This window comes from Puma concolor, chromosome A3 (assembly GCF_028749965.1).
Source record: "Puma concolor isolate L17-30 chromosome A3, mPumCon1.1.hap2, whole genome shotgun sequence".
NCBI classification, from domain to species: domain Eukaryota; kingdom Metazoa; phylum Chordata; class Mammalia; order Carnivora; family Felidae; genus Puma; species Puma concolor.
The window spans coordinates 106,656,254-106,674,314 of record NC_141669.1 but is presented as its reverse complement, the minus strand read 5'-3'; the positions used below and the strand labels follow the sequence as shown (position 1 = coordinate 106,674,314).

The following is an 18,061-nucleotide window of genomic DNA, read 5'->3' as shown; positions in this document are numbered from 1 at the left end:
ATTCAAGTGGTCACCCCATTTCCTTTGAATTATTTGTCATTTAGTCTGATTTCTTTTTTAGCTTTAATCAGAATCTTGGCAATCTGAAAAGGGCTCTCCTGATTGGAGGGTGAGTAAGTGGAGGAAACTTGAAGCTTGAATCTAGGAAGTTCTTGAGTGGAAAGTTTAACTCACATTGGAACAATCACTTTGGAAAACTGGCAGTATTTGCAAAAGCTGAACACATGCACACCCTCGGTCCCAGGGATTCCATTCCTAGGTATATACCCAACAGAAACGCGTATAGATATTCACCAAGAGAGATGCACAAGAATTGCTCAGAGCAACACTACACAGAATGGCCGAAAATTGGAAACGGGATGACAAGTGCCATCATTAGTTGTGGTATATTCACACCATGGATTAATATGCAGCAATAACACTCTACAACTGCACACACCAATATGGACACAGCTCAGAAACAAAATGTTGAGTAAAAGAACTCAAATACAAAAACAGAATCCACTGTATGACTCCATTTATATAAAGTACAAAAACAGACAGAATTATCCTATGAAATTAGAGGTCAGGAAATGGTTACCTTTGAAGAAATGACTGGAAGGGCATCCAACGGGGCCTCTGGACACTGGTTTTATTTTGTTTCTTGATCTGGATACTGGTTACTAAGGTCTGTTTAGTCAGCGAAAATTCATCCCTCTGTATATATATGGTATGTGTACTTCTCTGCATATCTATTGTATATCAATTAAAAGATTTCAGAATAGGGGCGCCTGGCTGGCTCAGTCAGTTAAGCATATGACTTCGGCTCAGGTCATGATCTCATGGTTTATGAGTTCGAGCCCTGCGTCAGTTGGGCTCTATGCTGATAGCTCAGAGCCTGGAGCCTGCTTCAGATTCTGTGTCTCCCTCTCTTTCTGCCCCTCCCCTACCTGCACTCTGTCTCTCTCTCAAAAATAAATGAACATTAAAAAACATTTTTAAAAAGATTTCAAAATAATTTTAGGTTAAAATGTAAATTCTAGAGCAATCTGGTGGGGAAAAAAAGGTTAACCAAATCAGTGATTTATCTTTTCTTGTATGTTTCCATCTCAATGGCCAATTTCTTTTATGGTTTAGAGTAAAATTCTTACCAACAAATATATAATTATTTGAAAGGTTTTTTGGGGGCGGTAGTTTTTGAGTGTGTATTTCAAGCATTAATACATTATTCTGATTCTTTTTTCAAAACTAACTCTTGTTCTCAGTAAGAATATTGTTTCTGAAGGTTTACAGTTCTTGAAACCCTTGAATCTAGGGAAGAAACCAAGTCTTCCTTTGCATACAGGAACTTGTTTCCCCATCTCCCTTTCCCACTACCAGTTCTCTCCCTTTTTATTAACTGGATGCATAACACAAATAACAATTTTTACAGGCATCGAACGTTATTGCTTAATACAGAGAAGAATAGCAATCTGTTAGTAATTCGGTAGATTTCCTAAGCTAGCCCCATGGTCTGTTGTGCAATCTTTATTTATTGCAGTGGAAAATTTTGGACATTTTAATATGTAGGTAGTCTTTTGAATAATGAGCCCTACTAATTTGCCATTTGGCTTGTAGATGTTCTCTGGTAATGGGAACTCAAGTAACTTGAAAAACATGAATGGTTCTTATTTCAAAACTAATTTACTTATCATGGTGCCTGTTGGCCAGGTGCCTTTTCCAAGATTCATCCCTTTGCCAGTACACTTGTCTTAAAGAACTAGGATAGATTTTTTTTATGGTTCAAGGTTTTATGGTCTTAAGTTTCCTCCAAGATCCCTCAGAAGACTTATGAGGGAGAAACCAGGGTCCTGCTCATAGAGTAAATGAAGACAAACTACTTTCCCACATAAACTAAAGAATTACCTGATGGAGGATTATGAAATTATTGGTGTGTTGTTATATCACATGAAGCACTGTTACATGCTTTTGCCAAACAACCTTTGAAATTACTCAATTAAAAAAAAAAAAAGAATCCCCTCTCTAATTAAAAAGCAAGAAAAAAAAAAGTAAAAAGAACTTGGGGCAACACATTTGATTATAAAAAACAATTAAGTGCCAACCTCCAAAAGAATGTGTTGGTATATAATGAGATATGTTTTCTTTCCAAATTATAATGGATTCCCTGTATTAACACAATGTAAGTATCATAAAGTGGTTGCATGTGCTTTCTTTCAATAAACGAGCCATAAATAATAAGACTTACTGGTCCTGGAAATCTTTTCCCTCTAAAGATACTTCATGAATACTTTGCTCACTGCTACTATTCAGTAATTGATTGAACTTTGCTAGTCAAATGAAAACATTTATAAGCTTTTTGGAAGACATGCTGTGGACACTGTGTCATTTACATAGATTGAACAGGGTTGCGAACTTGCACAAGATTTGAGAGGGGGGAGGACCTAGCCAGTGCAAGTTACCTCATTGTAGAGCCGATATAGCCATCTACTGGGCTTGTACTGTTATGGCACTGTGTGAACGCTGAAAGATAGTAGTCATCATATAATGCCTTCTTTAGTATTTTACTTGAAAATCTTTTTACAAAACTGATATTATCAGGTGAGACTGAGACCCAAGGCTGTGGAAGAATTTAATACTTCCTGCTGGTGTGAATTTTTAAGGAGCGGAATCGTCCACCAAATCTTCAGAGAGGAAAAATAATCCATTGAAATGACTGTGTGTTGGCTAAATATGCAGCTAAATTATGTCTGACCAAAGCAGATTTCCACACATAATTATTTTAAGGGTTCATGCATTTTATCCTGCTTTTTGAAACAGAATGTCACCGTTTTCTAAGATACATGCATTGTTTAAATGAATGACAATGCATCCATCAAATAAGCCTGCAGGCAAATCGTAAGATACAATAGTTACTTTACAATTTTTGTGTCATCAGGTGTGCTGCCACAGCCCTGCCTTTCCTGTCCCAGATCAAATACTCGGCCTTAACTGTGAGGTCCTCTATGGCCTCAGAAAAGTAGCGGTAAAGTCACTGAGTGCTGCAAGCATCACATGGAAGAATCAAGGCTCAGAAAAAGAGGGAAAAGTGGGAAAAAGAGAGTTTATCTTTCAGAGTCCTAGAGACCCCCAAAGACAACGTACACGTCCATATAGGATGTGTGTACCATAGAAAGCTAAATGTAGATGACGCCATATTTTTTTAAACATACTGATAAAAATGTTAAGCGTTTTTAATAGAATTTGGACATTTCAAAGGGTATTCACAAAGTAAATTTAGAGAAAATATCCATATTCCAAATCTCAATACAATTCTATATAATTTATAAAATTTAAATATCCAAATGAATAATTTTAAAGCAGTGTTATGCCAATTTCCAAGGGAATTTTTTGTAATGCACCTGTTAACATGTGCTTCAAACTTGTAAATGTTTGTTTACTTCATGATCTGCTATTAAAATTTGACAGGGGAAGCTGATACTGAGAGTGACGACGATGACGATGATGACGACTGTAAAAAATCTTCAATGGATGAGGTAGGTGTCTAGGAACTGACTTCTGGTCACAGAGGCTCATCCCCTAGTTTGTCAGTCCCTGCTGCGCCGGCTGGACATACAGTTCATGGTCTCCTTCTGCCATCTAGTGGTCAAAAGCGTCACAGTTCATTTTAAACCTGCTACCCTGTTGGAAAATGAAAATGTGCACTTGAATCACTAAAAATGTGCACTTGAGTCACTAAAGGAATAAGCACAGCATTGAGCAAAAGTTCTCTGTGATGATCAATGCTGCCAAGACTTCCTTCCATCAAATGGGGTCTCTGGAAGGTGAATTCAAAATTTGTGACATCCAATGCCTGCTTCAATTTTTGAGGCAATTAAATTGTTGGTCAAATGGCCCCAAATCCAGAGAAAACGTGGGGTTTTGGAGAAATGTTCAGAAATATGACATTAATTCTATTGTTGTAATTTTGAAATGACTAGAGCTCCTTACTGATGATGTAAGCTAAAACACCCCAAATAACTTCATCAGCTAAGAAATATTAATTGCACAGCATCTAGAAGTGAATCTGAGATAAGTCCATTGGAATTTCAAAACTTTGTTTTAGCAAGAGTCTTAATCCAAAAGTTTACACTGAATATTCCCTCAAATATATTGGAAAGTGTCTGTCTCAGGTATAAATAACAAATAATAAGCTGTTCTTACATAATGTTCTTCCTCTTACACTTATTTCCTTTAATGTTGTCTAAAGTTTTGATTAATTATGTTCCTCCACTAAATTTCAAGTTAGTGTCCAGGAGGAAAACTATTAACAGGCCTGGTAAAGTAGTTCTTCCTGGTAATTATTTCAATTGTGCATAAGTTTTATCACTGATTCTTGTCCATTCAAAACTGCCTTACTAATTGGATGGCCCATTTGCAAATGAATATTTCCCAATTAACATTTAACCTAAATATTGCTACAGGCGTTTTCAAAAGAAATCATGTCTGCATGTATTCTCTCTTCTAAAAATGGGAGAGAATATTAGATCAGTCTACAGAGGTCTGTCCATGCCAACACTGCAGTATTGGTTTTCTCCTTTATTAAAAACTTTATCAAAGTGATATGTAATAGCAAGTAATACTAAAGTAACATGAGGTTTTACTATGTGCCAGGTACTGCTCTGAGCTCTTTCACATAAATTAACTTGTTTAATAATCGCAAAAGCTCAATATGCTATTGGGACTGTTTTTATTCTAATTTAACAGGTGAGTAAACTGAGGCACAGAACAGTTAAGTAATTTGCCCAAGATTGCACAGCTTCTAAGTGGTGGGCTTGGAATTTGAAATTAGGCAATCTGGCTTTAGAATCTTAGCTACTAACCCCTGTGCTGTATTGTACTGCTTGCCTGATAGGCACACAGGAACCAAGAAGGCAGGGAGGGATGAACATTTATGAAGAAAACTAATACTTGTTCACCGACCCCAACCTATTTCCACAAGGCAACCTTTTTTTAAAAACAAATTTTTTTTGGTTCACTGGCAGTCAGCTACATACTAATTTTCATCTTGTACAGTGAATTCTTGATTTCTTGATTTCTTAACCTTAGACATCAGCTAAGGAATTTATGCTATGACCAGTGACATATAGCTTAGTGCTTCTCAAACTGTAATGTGCATTTGAATCGCCTTAGTAAAATGCAGATTCTGATTCTGGAGGCCAGCGGTGGAGGCTGAGATGCTACATCTCTAATAAGCTCTCAGGCTGATACTGCTGGTCACCGAGCACACTGGGAGCTGCCCCTAAACACCCCGTATGCCACCCCATATTTGCCTAACATACGAGTAAATTTTCTCCTGTGGTGAATTTTCCTATTGGCGATAATCATTTTCAGAAGAGAAGGGATGGTGTTCTCTCTCGTGGGCCGCTTGATCATTGCCCTGGGAACATAATCCTTGGTAATGTAATGCTGACTCTGGGAATGTCATTTTTATTTCTGCTTCCAGGGTACTGCTGGCAGTGAGGCCATGGCCACAGAAGAGATGTCTAACCTGGTGAACTATATTCAGCCAGTCAAGTTTGAGTCCTTTGAAACTTCAAAAAGTAAGTTTTCCCTGGAGAAGAACCTCTAATGTAACATATAATGAGTGTATCTTAAATTGTTTTTTAATGTTCATTTATTTTTGAGAGAGAGGGAGTAAGTGGAGGTGGGGCAGAGAGAGGGGGAGACTATAAAGAATATATCTTAAATACAAGGTAGTTAGAACAAAGAATGTTACCCTTAACAGAACTATTCTGTGAAGTCTTGAATATGTGCCTGAGTTGATGATTAAAACCATGTAAGAAAGTATTCCATGATGTTACCCCAAAATTCGTCATGGGGCTGTAGGCCACACACAGTTATCTGAAAGGTATTAGGCCAGAGTACAGCTGATTGAGAGTTTCACAGTTGTTTTTGTTCAACAACATAATGGGCTCCTTCCGTTATATAAGAGACAGTGTTGAAATAAACTATCTACCCGCCCCCCAGAAGGGGGGAGCGGGGAGCAGCCAGAGACGTGGTTAACCCTCATAACGAAAAATAGAACCAAATCAATCACTTCACACACATTCCATTTGTCCAGCCTGTTTTATAACATTAACTTCACATCATTTTGTGTTCTCTCTTCCTCCAACTACACATCCATACTGGATGCAAAGAAAAAAGAAATAGCATCTTTCCCCCACCTGAAGAAAAGAGCTCTTTTGTGAAATTGCCCCCCCTTTTTTTTGTATGAAATGTAAGATGCTATCAGGTTAAGAGAATCCTTGAGACATTTTAGCTGCTTTTATGAGTGTGCTTTTAAAGGCAGAATTTCTGCTGAAATATAGCAGCCTCTTATAAGGCATAGTTTTTATTTATTTATTTATTTATTTTTTTTTTTTTCAACGTTTATTTATTTTTGGGACAGAGAGAGACAGAGCATGAACGGGGGAGGGGCAGAGAGAGAGGGAGACACAGAATCGGAAACAGGCTCCAGGCTCTGAGCCATCAGCCCAGAGCCCGACGCGGAGCTTGAACTCACGGACCGCGAGATCGTGACCTGGCTGAAGTCGGACGCTTAACCGACTGCGCCACCCAGGCGCCCCATAAGGCATAGTTTTATAGATACATCAAAATCTAAGCTTCTACCGTACACACTAATGTATAATTGTATAATTTTGCCCAAAGAGCTTCAACTTTATAGTATATGGTACCTGTATCTCTACAATGAGGAATTTAACTTCTAATACAGTTTATATATAAATATTCCAACATTTTTTTTGATTTCTGTAATTGCTGGTGTATCTTACCACAAGTTGTTCAATTTGAAACATCCTAAAGTAGTAATTTTTATATTTCTATAGTTTTTGTTGGCTGTAAAATGAGTTTGCCTAATTCATGAGTCAAAAGCTCCTAAACAACTAGCCAGATTGAGAAAGAACATCCTTCAAACCTGGTAACAACAGCATGGACCAAAGATTTACAAACAAGTCCATTTCTCCTTGTGTTTGATATCATTGTATCACTTTATTTTTTTAAAAGAATACTGTACATCAAAAAAAAATAATACTGCACGTATGTTACAAAGCACCTACTGAATTGACTTAATTTTAATTAGCAGTAATGCTTAAAATAATTAGTCAAATGAAAATAGGTTTTTGATGGGCCAAAATAAGAGAAGTAAGGTTTTCCTTTAGAGCCGATTAAAAATTGGGGAAGATAAGGAGATAGATGGATAAAAGACTCCAGGTTATATTAGAAAGAACAGTGAGGCTTTATTCATGGAAAGTGGGCATCAAAGAGGGGGAAATGCATCAAAGGGAACTCCATTTAAAAGCTGAGAACTGTGCAACCACTCTGAATGACATTTGCCTCAGTACTGTGTGTGTAACACTTTGAATTTTAGTTGGGAAGAGGACAGAGAAGCTGTTGGACTCTTAGACTTTACAAACTAAAATAACTTTGTTTTGTTTCTTCCATTCTAATCAGAAGTTTGGATTCCACTTTCAAAATATTGCTTTTGTATTATATTGAGATATCTAACACATTCATCTCTCCAGCCTCTCTTATCCATCTGAAAATGAGGCCATCAGACTGGAAAATGTCCAAGGATCCTTCTGCTTTGAAATACCCTAATCTTAATGTCACATTAGTTACTTGAACTGAGGGGGTGTGTACAAACTGGGGCAATGACAAGGTGGGGTGTAAAAGAGAGAAAACCAATCTGAATGGATTTAGAACAAAAGAGTCCCCCAGGGTTCTTCGTCTTTTGAAATAGCTTTCATTGACCACTCTAGCCATATCTAAAATCCATTTCCCCATCCTAATGCCATTGTATCCCTAACTTGCATGACCATAAGCAAATCTGACTCAGGTAGTATTAGAAGAGACAGCTTCTTAGAAGACTCAGCTTTGACTGAAGAAATACATATATAAAGTTATACAATGAGGATTCATCGCCCTAACTTCACTGAACATATGCCTCCATCTTACACGTTATAACGTGTACCGTTGAATTTTACTCCTCACCCTTTTTTGTTGTCGTTAACTCAGAAAGAAATAGAAGTTTTGAAATGTCTTCCTTCGTGGAAACCAAAGGACTCGAGCAACTGACAAAGTCTCCAGTGGAATTTGTAGAGTATCCTTGATTTGACGATTGACTGCTGAAATGACCCAGCCAAAGCCGCACGTGCCATTTGTTTGATTTCTGTTTTGAAAAGGAGAAGATGTATGAAATGGCTTATGTCTGATACCTGGGTGTGATGGACAGTTTCTGGCTTCAGATGCATGGCTGAGAGGCGGGGGCTGGCATATGGAAAAGAGAACTGGTCTTGCAATAAAGGAAGCTCAGGTTTCACGGGTATTTTCACACCATCTTTGTCCTTTGGCAATTGGCTTAATCCTTCTGAATATGGTGACACCAGTTTGCTCATTGGGTTAGGTACAGCATGTGTAAAGTGTGTAATATACTTTATACATACGTAAGATATATGTACAGTGTATACACATACATGTAATAGATGTCCAATCAGAAAACAGTTGGAATGATGACAAGGATATAAATATAGAGGCACCTGCCTGGCTCATTTGGAAGAGCATGTGACTCTTGAACTTGGGGTCATAACTTTGAGCCCCACGCTGGGTATAGAGATTACACACACACACACACACACACACACACACACACACCAAAAACTTAAAAAACAGAATATAAATATATATTACTAACAATGGCTTTGTTGATAATTCTGACAACAAAAACCTTTGATTTTTATCCATAAATTAAAAATGAAACGTCTTTAAATTTTTTTATGAAAGCAATAGTAAATGCCTCAAACAGCCCAATTTCATGAAACAAGTCCTAAAATTAAAAAAAAACAAAAGTGACTTTTAGAACTCATCAACAAGAGGAGAGGGAGCAAATGTAAACTCCATAAACAAAGTCACACTATTAAGCATTGACTGTTTTATAGACCTTACATTAGATGTCTTATCACATTTCATCCTCACAATAAGCCTGGAATGTAGGGATTATTCAATCTATCAAGCAGAGGAGGAAACTCACTCAGAAAAGAGCAAAATGACTTGCCCTAGATCCTATAGCTAGCAACTTCCAGAAATAAGGTGCAGGTCCTTTTACACCTAATTTCCCTGCCTGAGCTCAAAATCTTAGCTGACTTCCACCAAATTTGGTAATAGGGTCGTGTTTTAAGAACATAGCATTGTTGAATAGCTACATAGTACTCAGTAACTAAAAGGTTCTCAAGATGGAAAACTGATTACAGTAGGAACTAACATACAAAACAAGGTCAGAACCTTCTGTGCTATCTTGACCTTGCTATCAATCATAAAGAGTACCACAGTCTTGGCAAATAGCATATAGCAAATAACCTTCTCAGAGAAGGTTAAAAAATGAGCAGAAAGCATTTCAAAAACAACTATGCAGTTCACATTATCTGCTTCCGCCAAAGACGTTATCATCCTGTCACGTGCTTTGGCACACTTGAGTTTACTCCTGTGTCCTTAATCGTTAAACCTACCCTCAATAAAATCTCCCCCAAATTACACTGACTTTGACTTAATCGTTTTTTCTTCCTCATTAGTTTTCACCCACAAGGCTCAGCAAGGGTGCTATAGTACATTTATATTATAAAACCACATTTATTCTGTGTGTTCAGAAGTTTTTGACATTTTTCATCCACTAGCCCAATGAGATCATCAATATTTAGTTCATTTCCCAATGGAGAAAGAAGGAAGGTGGCTTCTAAGTTAATGGTATGGGCTAATTATTTTTATAATTGTATTCACTACTTAACATGATGGTCCAGATATAACAAAATGCAGCTCAGCAGGATATATCCAAAAGGAACCCGTGTGGATTCATCCAACTACATGCCTCAGCTCTTCTGGAATGCTGGTTGCCAAATGGTTGCACTTAATTTTCAAACTGTGGGTAAGTAGCACAGTTAAAGCTCATTTCCATTCGGTTAGAAAGCTGTATTTCCAGACTTGACTGAAAAGCAAACAGAAGCAGATTTCAATGAAGTGAAAATATCACTGCAAAAGAAAAATAGCTTTTGAAAATGGAGAAAATATCTTTAATAGTTTATAACCAAGTCTTTATTTCTAGTGGTTCCATATTACTTTCAAACAAAAATCTTTCTGCTTTTTAAAGTAATATGTATATATTGTAGGATATTTGGAAAATTCAGAAAAGTATAAAGAAACAATAAAACTGCCCAGGAACACTGCCACTCAGAAAATCAACACTTAACTTTCAGCTTTGTAATCTGTAAGGATTTGGGGTTATGTATATACATGCTTTTTCATTTGTTTAAAATGTGTATGTATTTAAATGCTATACAGAGATAAAAATTTTAATAGCTGTATATTAAGCACGTTTCACAATTCACTCAAACCCATTTCCTATCTCTGGACATTAGGGAATTTTTATTCTACTATAAATAATTCTCAGAGAACATCTTGAATATAAATTGTCAAGTGTATATCCTAATGTTCTTTTGGAAAAGTTCCTAAAATAGAATTACTCTGTTAAAGTATGTGAATGTTTCAAGAATCTTCGTATAATATACAAAATTGTCCATCAAAAATGTTGGGCATTTACCAAAAAAATACAAAACACTAATTCAAAGGGATACATGCACCCCTATGTGTATTGCAGCATTATTTAAAAGAACCAAATTATGGAAGCATCCGTTGATAGAGGAATGGGTAAGGCACATACGGTATATATACACATAAATATATATGTATGTAGGAATATTATTCAGCCATAAAAAGAATGACATCTTGCCATTTGCAACAGCATAGATAAAACTAGAGAGTATAATGCTAAGTAAAATAAGCTGGGTCAGAGAAAGACAAATACCGTATGATCTCACTCATATGTGGAATTTAGGAAACAAAACAAGTGAGCAAAGGAGAAAAAGAGAGAGACAAACCAAAAAACAGACGCTTAACTATAGAGAACAAACTGATGGTTACTGAATGGGAAAGGGGTGAGGGGATGGGTGAAATAGGTGATGGTGATTAAGAGTACATTTATCATGATGAAAAAAAAATAAAATGATTTTTAAAAATCTGTGCCTTTAACAAATTCAAAAAAAAATGTTACACTGGATTTCTCTTCCATCAGCAGTGTATGATATGAAGTATTCTCTCTCATTTGAGATTTCAGTTAAGTGTTATAATTAAATAATAATAATACTAATAATATTCCAGACAAAATATTTTCTCATTGTTGCTTTAATTTTACTTCTTTGATTATTATTTAGGTTGAACATTTTAAATATGTTTCGATTTTTACATTTGTGTTTTTATAAACTGCGTATTTAGGACTATTGTCAATTTTCTATCCACTTACAACAGTGCTTTTTATATAATGGGCATGTTGTCATATTTCATGAAACAGAAGAGATTGGGTTGATTCATGTTTTATTTTATGGAGTCTTGGCTTACTTTTATTATTGTAGTCTTTCTGCCCCAGGATTAGACCCAGATTACTTCTGTTTCTCTCATGTTTTTTTTTTTTTTTCTTTTAATTTGTAATTTGAGTCTTTCAACCATCCAAATTTAATTTTAGTATATAATCTCAGTAAGAAATCAATCCTTTTTTACACTAAACTGAAATTACTTAGTAGATGTAGCTTTTTGGCAGGTGATTAATTTGGGTCCATTTTTTTCCAGTTATATTCTTCTCTACTAATAAATTTGTCTGCCTTCCTGGAGCCAATAGCTCACTGTTATTATTGTAATGCTTAATAATATGGTCTAATATCTGGAAGTGGAGATTCTCCTTCATGGCTATTAATTTTTAGTACTTGTCTTGCCATTGCCAGTGGGATCCCTATTCCAAATGAATTTAATTTACTTACTATTATTTCCCTTGCCCTCACTGAGAAAGAGATGGGATTGTGCATAAAATCATATTAAATTTACATTAGTTTAATTGTTATATTGTTTCCCTCTCCCCACTGAAAAAAAATATTTTGTTTAAAATCACGTTCAATTTTGAATTTTAAGAAGTATTAAGAAAACGGACACCTTTTATTTTTTATTTTTTTTAGTACTGAAAGAATGTTTTTCTCTTCATTTTAAAAATTCTTACATTGTGTCTCCCTCTTTCTGTCCCTCACCTGCTTGCACTCTTTCTCTCTCTCTCAAAAATAAATATTAAAAAGTTTGTATAATATAAATAAATAAATAAATAAATAAATAAATAAATAAATAGAAATTCTTACATTAGGTCTCTCAGCAAAATCACTTGTCTTCATCTGAGAGATAGTTTCTTTAGATGAAAGCCTTTTTTTTAAACATTATATTTTTAACAGATTGCTTTTGGATATTGATATTTGTATATTTATTTTATAAATAAGTTCATTTTATAATCACCCTTCTAAACTCTCATAATAACTTATTTTGCTGGTAGCTTCTGTTGTTTTTTTCCAGATACACAATCACAATGTAATCACATCTATGTTTTTTTTCCCTTCCTAGTGCTTTGGACTGACCATTCTACAATCGTATTAAACAATAGTATTAAGAGTGGGCAGCTTTGAGTAGATGTTGGCTATGACTGAGACAGATATTCTCTCACACACTAAAGGAGTACAATAGTCCCCCTTATCCATAGTTTCATTCATCCTGGTTTCAGTTACCTGTGGTCAACCAGGATCTGGAAGCAGATGATCCTCCTTCTGACTTACTGTCCGGTCAAAAGTAGCCTAACACTACATCTACATCACAATGCCTACATCATTCACCTCACTTCCTCTCATCCTGTAGGCATTTTATCATCTCATAAACATCACAAAAAGAAGGGTGAGTACAGTACATTAGGTCACTTATCTTAAGGGGTGCTTGGGTGGCTCAGGCGGTTTGAGCGTCTGACTTCAGCTCAGGTCACCATCTCACAGTTCATGAGTTCGAGCCCTGCATCGGGCTCCGTGCTGACAGCTTGAAGCCTGCTTTGGCTTCTGTGTCATGCTGTCTCTGTGCCCTTCTGCTCATGCTCTCTCTGTCTCTCTCAAAATTAAATAAACACTAAAAAATTTAAGCATATCTTGAAAGAGAGACCATATTCACATAACTATTATTACAGTATATTGTTATTATTGTTCTATTTTATTATTATTGTTATTATCGTGCCTAATTTATAAGTTAAACTTTATCATAGCTATGTGTGTATAGGAAAAAAACATAATATATGTAGAGTTTGGTACTATCTGTGGTTTCAGACATCCACTGGGGTCTTAGAACATATCTCCCATGGTTAAGTGGGGACTACTGTATGCACCCGTCCTAATTGACTAATAGTGTTTGAGGGAATTTATGTTAATGTTATTAAATGCCATTTGGCATTTATTGGGATGATGATATATTCATTTCTTCTTTTGTGAGTAAATATATCTCCCAATAAGTAATTATCCTTTTGTTCCTGGGATAAATGTTACTTTCTTGTTGTGTGTTATTTTTTAGAACATACAATTTGCTATTGTAATTTTTTTTACACTTTTGATGTCAATTATTTTTTCAAATCCATCATTTCCTTTCCTTTTTTTTTTTTTTTTTTTTTTGGTATTTTGCCCAATTTTAGTATCATAGTTACCATAGCTTAATAAATTGAGAGATAAAATTTCACTTATTTTCCCTGCTCTAAAAATGATTGCTTACATGGAACTTTGAAATAATCCTACCATTACCTCTCTACCATCCTCCTAAATAGAGATGAGTCATGACTCAAACAATCTAGAACAAATGCAGCTTCCCAGATTCCCTATGACCTTAAAATGTGTTTTTTTTTTTTTTACCTTACAAATTGCAATTCATGTGGACATTCATTTCATACACTGACTGAGTCTTAGGAAAACTTTTAGGAATAAGTTTTGTTCATTAGAAAGGAGTCAATGTGTAATTAGATACAGGTGGTAAGTAAAAGAAATGCAAATTAAAAAAAAGAAATCCTGGGGCCTCCTGGGTGGCTCAGAGGGTTAAGCGTCCAACTTTGACTCAGGTCATGATCTCATGGTTCGTGGATTTGAGCCCCAGGTCGGTCTGTGCTGACAGCTCAGAGCCTGGAGCCTGCTTCAGATGCTGTGTCTCCCTCTCTCTCTGCCCCTCCCCCATTTATGCGAGAGCGCTCTCTCTCTCTCTCTCTCTCAAAAGTAAATAAACATTAAAAAAATTTTTTAAGAAAAATGATAAAATATAGAGTAAAATAAAATAATAAAAATAAAATAAAACAAATTTAAAAAATAATAATAAAGTTATAATAATAAATAAATAAATAAAAATAAATACAATTAAAAATAAACATTTTTAAAAATTTTTTAAAGAAATCCTTTTTCCTATAAATTAAAAAAAAAAAAGAATTTTTTCCTTTTTGGTGAGGTGCAGGGAAGTCCATGCTCAAAAGCATGGATTAGAGGCGTAAAGTGGCATGAGCTTTCTGAAGGACATCTTGGCAGGACATCAAAAAGTACACATCATTTTCCTACAACACATCTTTTGACCTAGAAATTTCACTCCTAAGACTGCCATTAATGATGGATTCAAAGATTTTAAAATGATTTAGCAAATGAATCTATTCAAAAAAAGTTTGCACAGCTGTTAAAAGTAAAGCAGACAAATATTTAGTGAAATGGACATATTACACATTCACAACATATTAGAAGAGAAAAACAGAATATACACCAACCAGTTGGCAGTGGTTCATCTCTAGATTTGGAGTACAGCTAGATTTTTTTTCTTCTCTGTGTTTCCTAAGTTTCTACAAATGAAGAAATATTTCTTTTTAAAAAGGGTAGTAAAAATGGACTATAATACAATCTTACTTTCTTGCTCTAAACATGAATATCATCACAATAAGGTTTGTGTTTTTGATATTCAGACCTGGCTATGCAAATAAATATGGGGATGTATGAATACAATGGGAAAAGTGGCTACAGATTAAAGCCAGAGTTCATGAGGAGACCCGACAAGCACTTTGATCCATTCACCGAAGGCATCGTAGATGGGATAGTGGCCAACACTTTATCTGTGAAGGTATGTACCTCTCTATTACAAAACTGTCACCAGCAAAAGTCTTGAACATTACCCACATTGCATAAAGAAGTAAGTCATCAAAAATTTAGTTGCTAGCAATATCTCCACCTCCTTCTTGCATTTTTTTAAGGACTAATTCTCTCCAAATTACAAGTTTCAGAAGCTCCACGCATGGGATAAAGGGACTAAGCCCTACTCTTTAATAGGATAAATTGGACCCTAAATCAATAAACCAAGTTGGAGAGTCTCCATGGTCGGTCCTTTCTTTTGGTGTAAAGATCATTGACCTATGTTGGAAAAAACCTTCTGGTCTTTTATTTCTCCATTAGTTCTAGAAAACTATCCACACTGAGAAAAATTAGAGAAAAAGTATTCTCTCAGTAAATTGCTAAAGGCTGAATAAAAGCTCTCAATTTACCATTTTGAAAATCAGGGACTTAAAACACATAGTAATGATCCTAAGTAAAAGAATTGCTTCATTAGATATATACCAGACCCTAAAATATAAATTCAAAATGATTTCTGCAGTCTTTGAAATTGATGTTATATCAGATATAATGTTTTTAGCTATAAGAAAATGTTTTATACTATGAATGAAAAATCATCTTTATAAGGAGATTTATACGTGAATTCTATAAGCTCTTGGTTGTTGTGGCTGTTTCATTTACTTCTTTAAAGTTTTATTTCTTTCCTTGTTTAGCTAGATAACTGTGGAACTAAGAAATGTTTTTTATTGGACATAAATGCAATTTTCAGATTGACCTTAAACCAAAGGCATATGAAAAACTTTGTAAAAAAAAAAAGTAACAGTTTTACTAATTTATATCTACCCTAAGCCTATTGAGCCCATTTTTACTTTAAAATTTATGTCACTTGATACTGAACATCAAAAATAAAATTTCAATGAAGTGTCTCAAAATTATATCTTTTGAAATTACTTCACACCATGTATCTGAAGAGTGGAGTTGGCAGAATTAGAGCTTGGAGATTATGTTTATTTTAGGAAATTCTTTTCAGCAAAGGATGTTTAATTCCTGCCGAGTTTGATGAAGATAAACTCGTAAGCATCACACACTGACAAAATGCTATTTTTAGAACCCTTGTCAATTGTTGGTGTAGTTGGATCAAACTAATAATTTTGTTCTTGTCCTCCAATTCATCTTGTTTTGTGCATGTTTTCTTGCTTATTTATTTTTTTTAAATTCTACCATGACAGTGTAAGTAGTTATAAAAATAACATAGAAAGTGAGTTGAGGGAAAACAGTTGAGACCCCAACGGATGTGAACTGTTGCCCGAGTCCAGAATGGAGACACTGTTGCAGTTGTTGGTGTCCTTGGAATGGACAGCCCATCCTGTCTTTAACATGATAGCCAGACCCAAGATCTGGCTCATGTCCGTCCAGTGGCGCCTTTGTTTTGACCTTTTGACATAGACGTCATAGTGCCAGAATGGACTTGGGAACTCAAGAGGTGTTCCACCATCCTATGTTACTGATGGGAACATTGAGGGTTAGTGTCGTTAATTTAGCTAAGGACCTCTGCTTTAATCGAACATCTTAAGCACACAGAATCCTTGGTGCATCTGATTTCCCAGTGTGACTCACATAACCTGGAAGTTTCAAATATATAAAATGTCTGCTAAGTTGTTCTCATGTAGAACCTCAAATTAAACAGAGAATGTTGCTAGCAGGTCCCACGCATTCAGGCTAAAGAGAACATTCAGGAAAAATAAGTTATCTTGGGCAAATTCAGATGGCTTCTTCCTCGTTTTTCTCTCTAACCTGTTTGGAATTTCTGACCACATCAGCATGTAGCTACTGGCCTTGCTGAGCTGCTGAGAGCCATTCTCTGGCCACCATTGTGTCCCATTTCTAGCCCTGACATCATCTTGATAATTCTGTCCTCTTTCACAAACTTGAGCTCAGAAAGCTCTTGGCCACCAGAATATGTGATTTTAAACTCTCTGTTAACTCTACAATATCCATAAATTTTGTGGCTAGGCAAGGATACCCATAATTGTGTGGATGGCTAACAAGTTGGGGTTAGGAGTGATGATAAGCTGGACTAGACAGTTTAAGTTAATATTTGGTTTTTGTTTTTATTATCATTGTGGCTTTGCTAAGGTGAGGTTTTTTTTTCCTCTTGTAACCTCTTTAAGTATTAGAAAAACCTTTATATTTAGTTGGCTCTGAAGATCAATCTTCAATATTTAACAGATGTATCTCAAGTACAAAAAGTATAATCTCATCAAATTTTTGGTATTTGTTCATTTATTTCCTCCTATACAACTTTGTCTTATTAACTGACTCCTTCTAAACTCAGCATTTTCAAGGTTCCTCTACCAGTTCTTTAACCAAATGAAAAATTATATTTGTACATTTGCCTCTATTTCATTTTGGTTATAATTCTACCAACCAGCATTTGTACCTCCCTAAAGTATTCTCTTATATCACTTATTCATTTATCAAGACTTCCCTTTTTATTGTTTTCTAGATTATTTCAGGTCAGTTTCTTTCTGATAAGAAAGTTGGGACCTATGTGGAAGTGGATATGTTTGGTTTGCCTGTGGACACAAGGAGGAAGGCATTTAAGACCAAAACATCACAAGGAAATGCTGTAAATCCTGTCTGGGAAGAAGAGCCCATTGTGTTCAAAAAGGTTGGTCACATATCCTGGATATGAGATATAAATGCATATTCTAGGTGTTTCACTCTGAGGGAAAAATTACATGAAGAATTATTTGTAGCTTCATTTGGGAATTGACACATTTATAAAGCAATAGCACTTTGGGGGACTATCTTAAAAGCTATTCAAGATCTCTGTGAATCACTTGTTTGGATTTTCAGAATTGTGTTGTGAATCAATTAATTCTAGTATACCTCATTTGGAAGACCAGAAAAACATATAAATTAACTCATATCCTCTCATAATACAAGTGATAAATGATACATTTTCATTGTAACTCAAATGAAGTGGGAAGCAAGGAATAATATGGTAGCAGAGAGAAGGAAGTCTGTAC

General features: G+C 35.3%; 1 protein-coding gene and 2 long non-coding RNA genes across 5 annotated transcripts in view; 1 reads left to right on the top strand and 2 right to left on the bottom strand.

The window, feature by feature from the left end:
- Positions 1-18,061, top strand: part of PLCB1 (phospholipase C beta 1) — a 704,439-nt gene that overhangs the window by 550,831 nt on the left and 135,547 nt on the right. For all 3 annotated transcript variants that reach the window (XM_086701714.1, XM_086701716.1, XM_086701717.1), the window contains exons 15-20: positions 3,445-3,512; positions 5,462-5,558; positions 8,032-8,116; positions 9,807-9,931; positions 14,888-15,042; positions 17,536-17,700. In XM_086701714.1, the coding sequence (XP_086557840.1) occupies positions 3,445-3,512; positions 5,462-5,558; positions 8,032-8,116; positions 9,807-9,931; positions 14,888-15,042; positions 17,536-17,700 (695 nt within the window). The remainder of the gene's footprint in view (positions 1-3,444; positions 3,513-5,461; positions 5,559-8,031; positions 8,117-9,806; positions 9,932-14,887; positions 15,043-17,535; positions 17,701-18,061) is intronic.
- LOC147582641 (uncharacterized) lies at positions 3,342-8,181 on the bottom strand. Its single transcript, XR_015249375.1, has 2 exons — positions 8,008-8,181; positions 3,342-3,657 (listed from the first exon to the last, which is right to left on the bottom strand). It is a non-coding gene; the product is annotated as an uncharacterized LOC147582641 (long non-coding RNA).
- On the bottom strand, positions 9,748-12,875 carry LOC147582640 (uncharacterized). Its single transcript, XR_015249374.1, has 2 exons — positions 12,657-12,875; positions 9,748-9,991 (listed from the first exon to the last, which is right to left on the bottom strand). It is a non-coding gene; the product is annotated as an uncharacterized LOC147582640 (long non-coding RNA).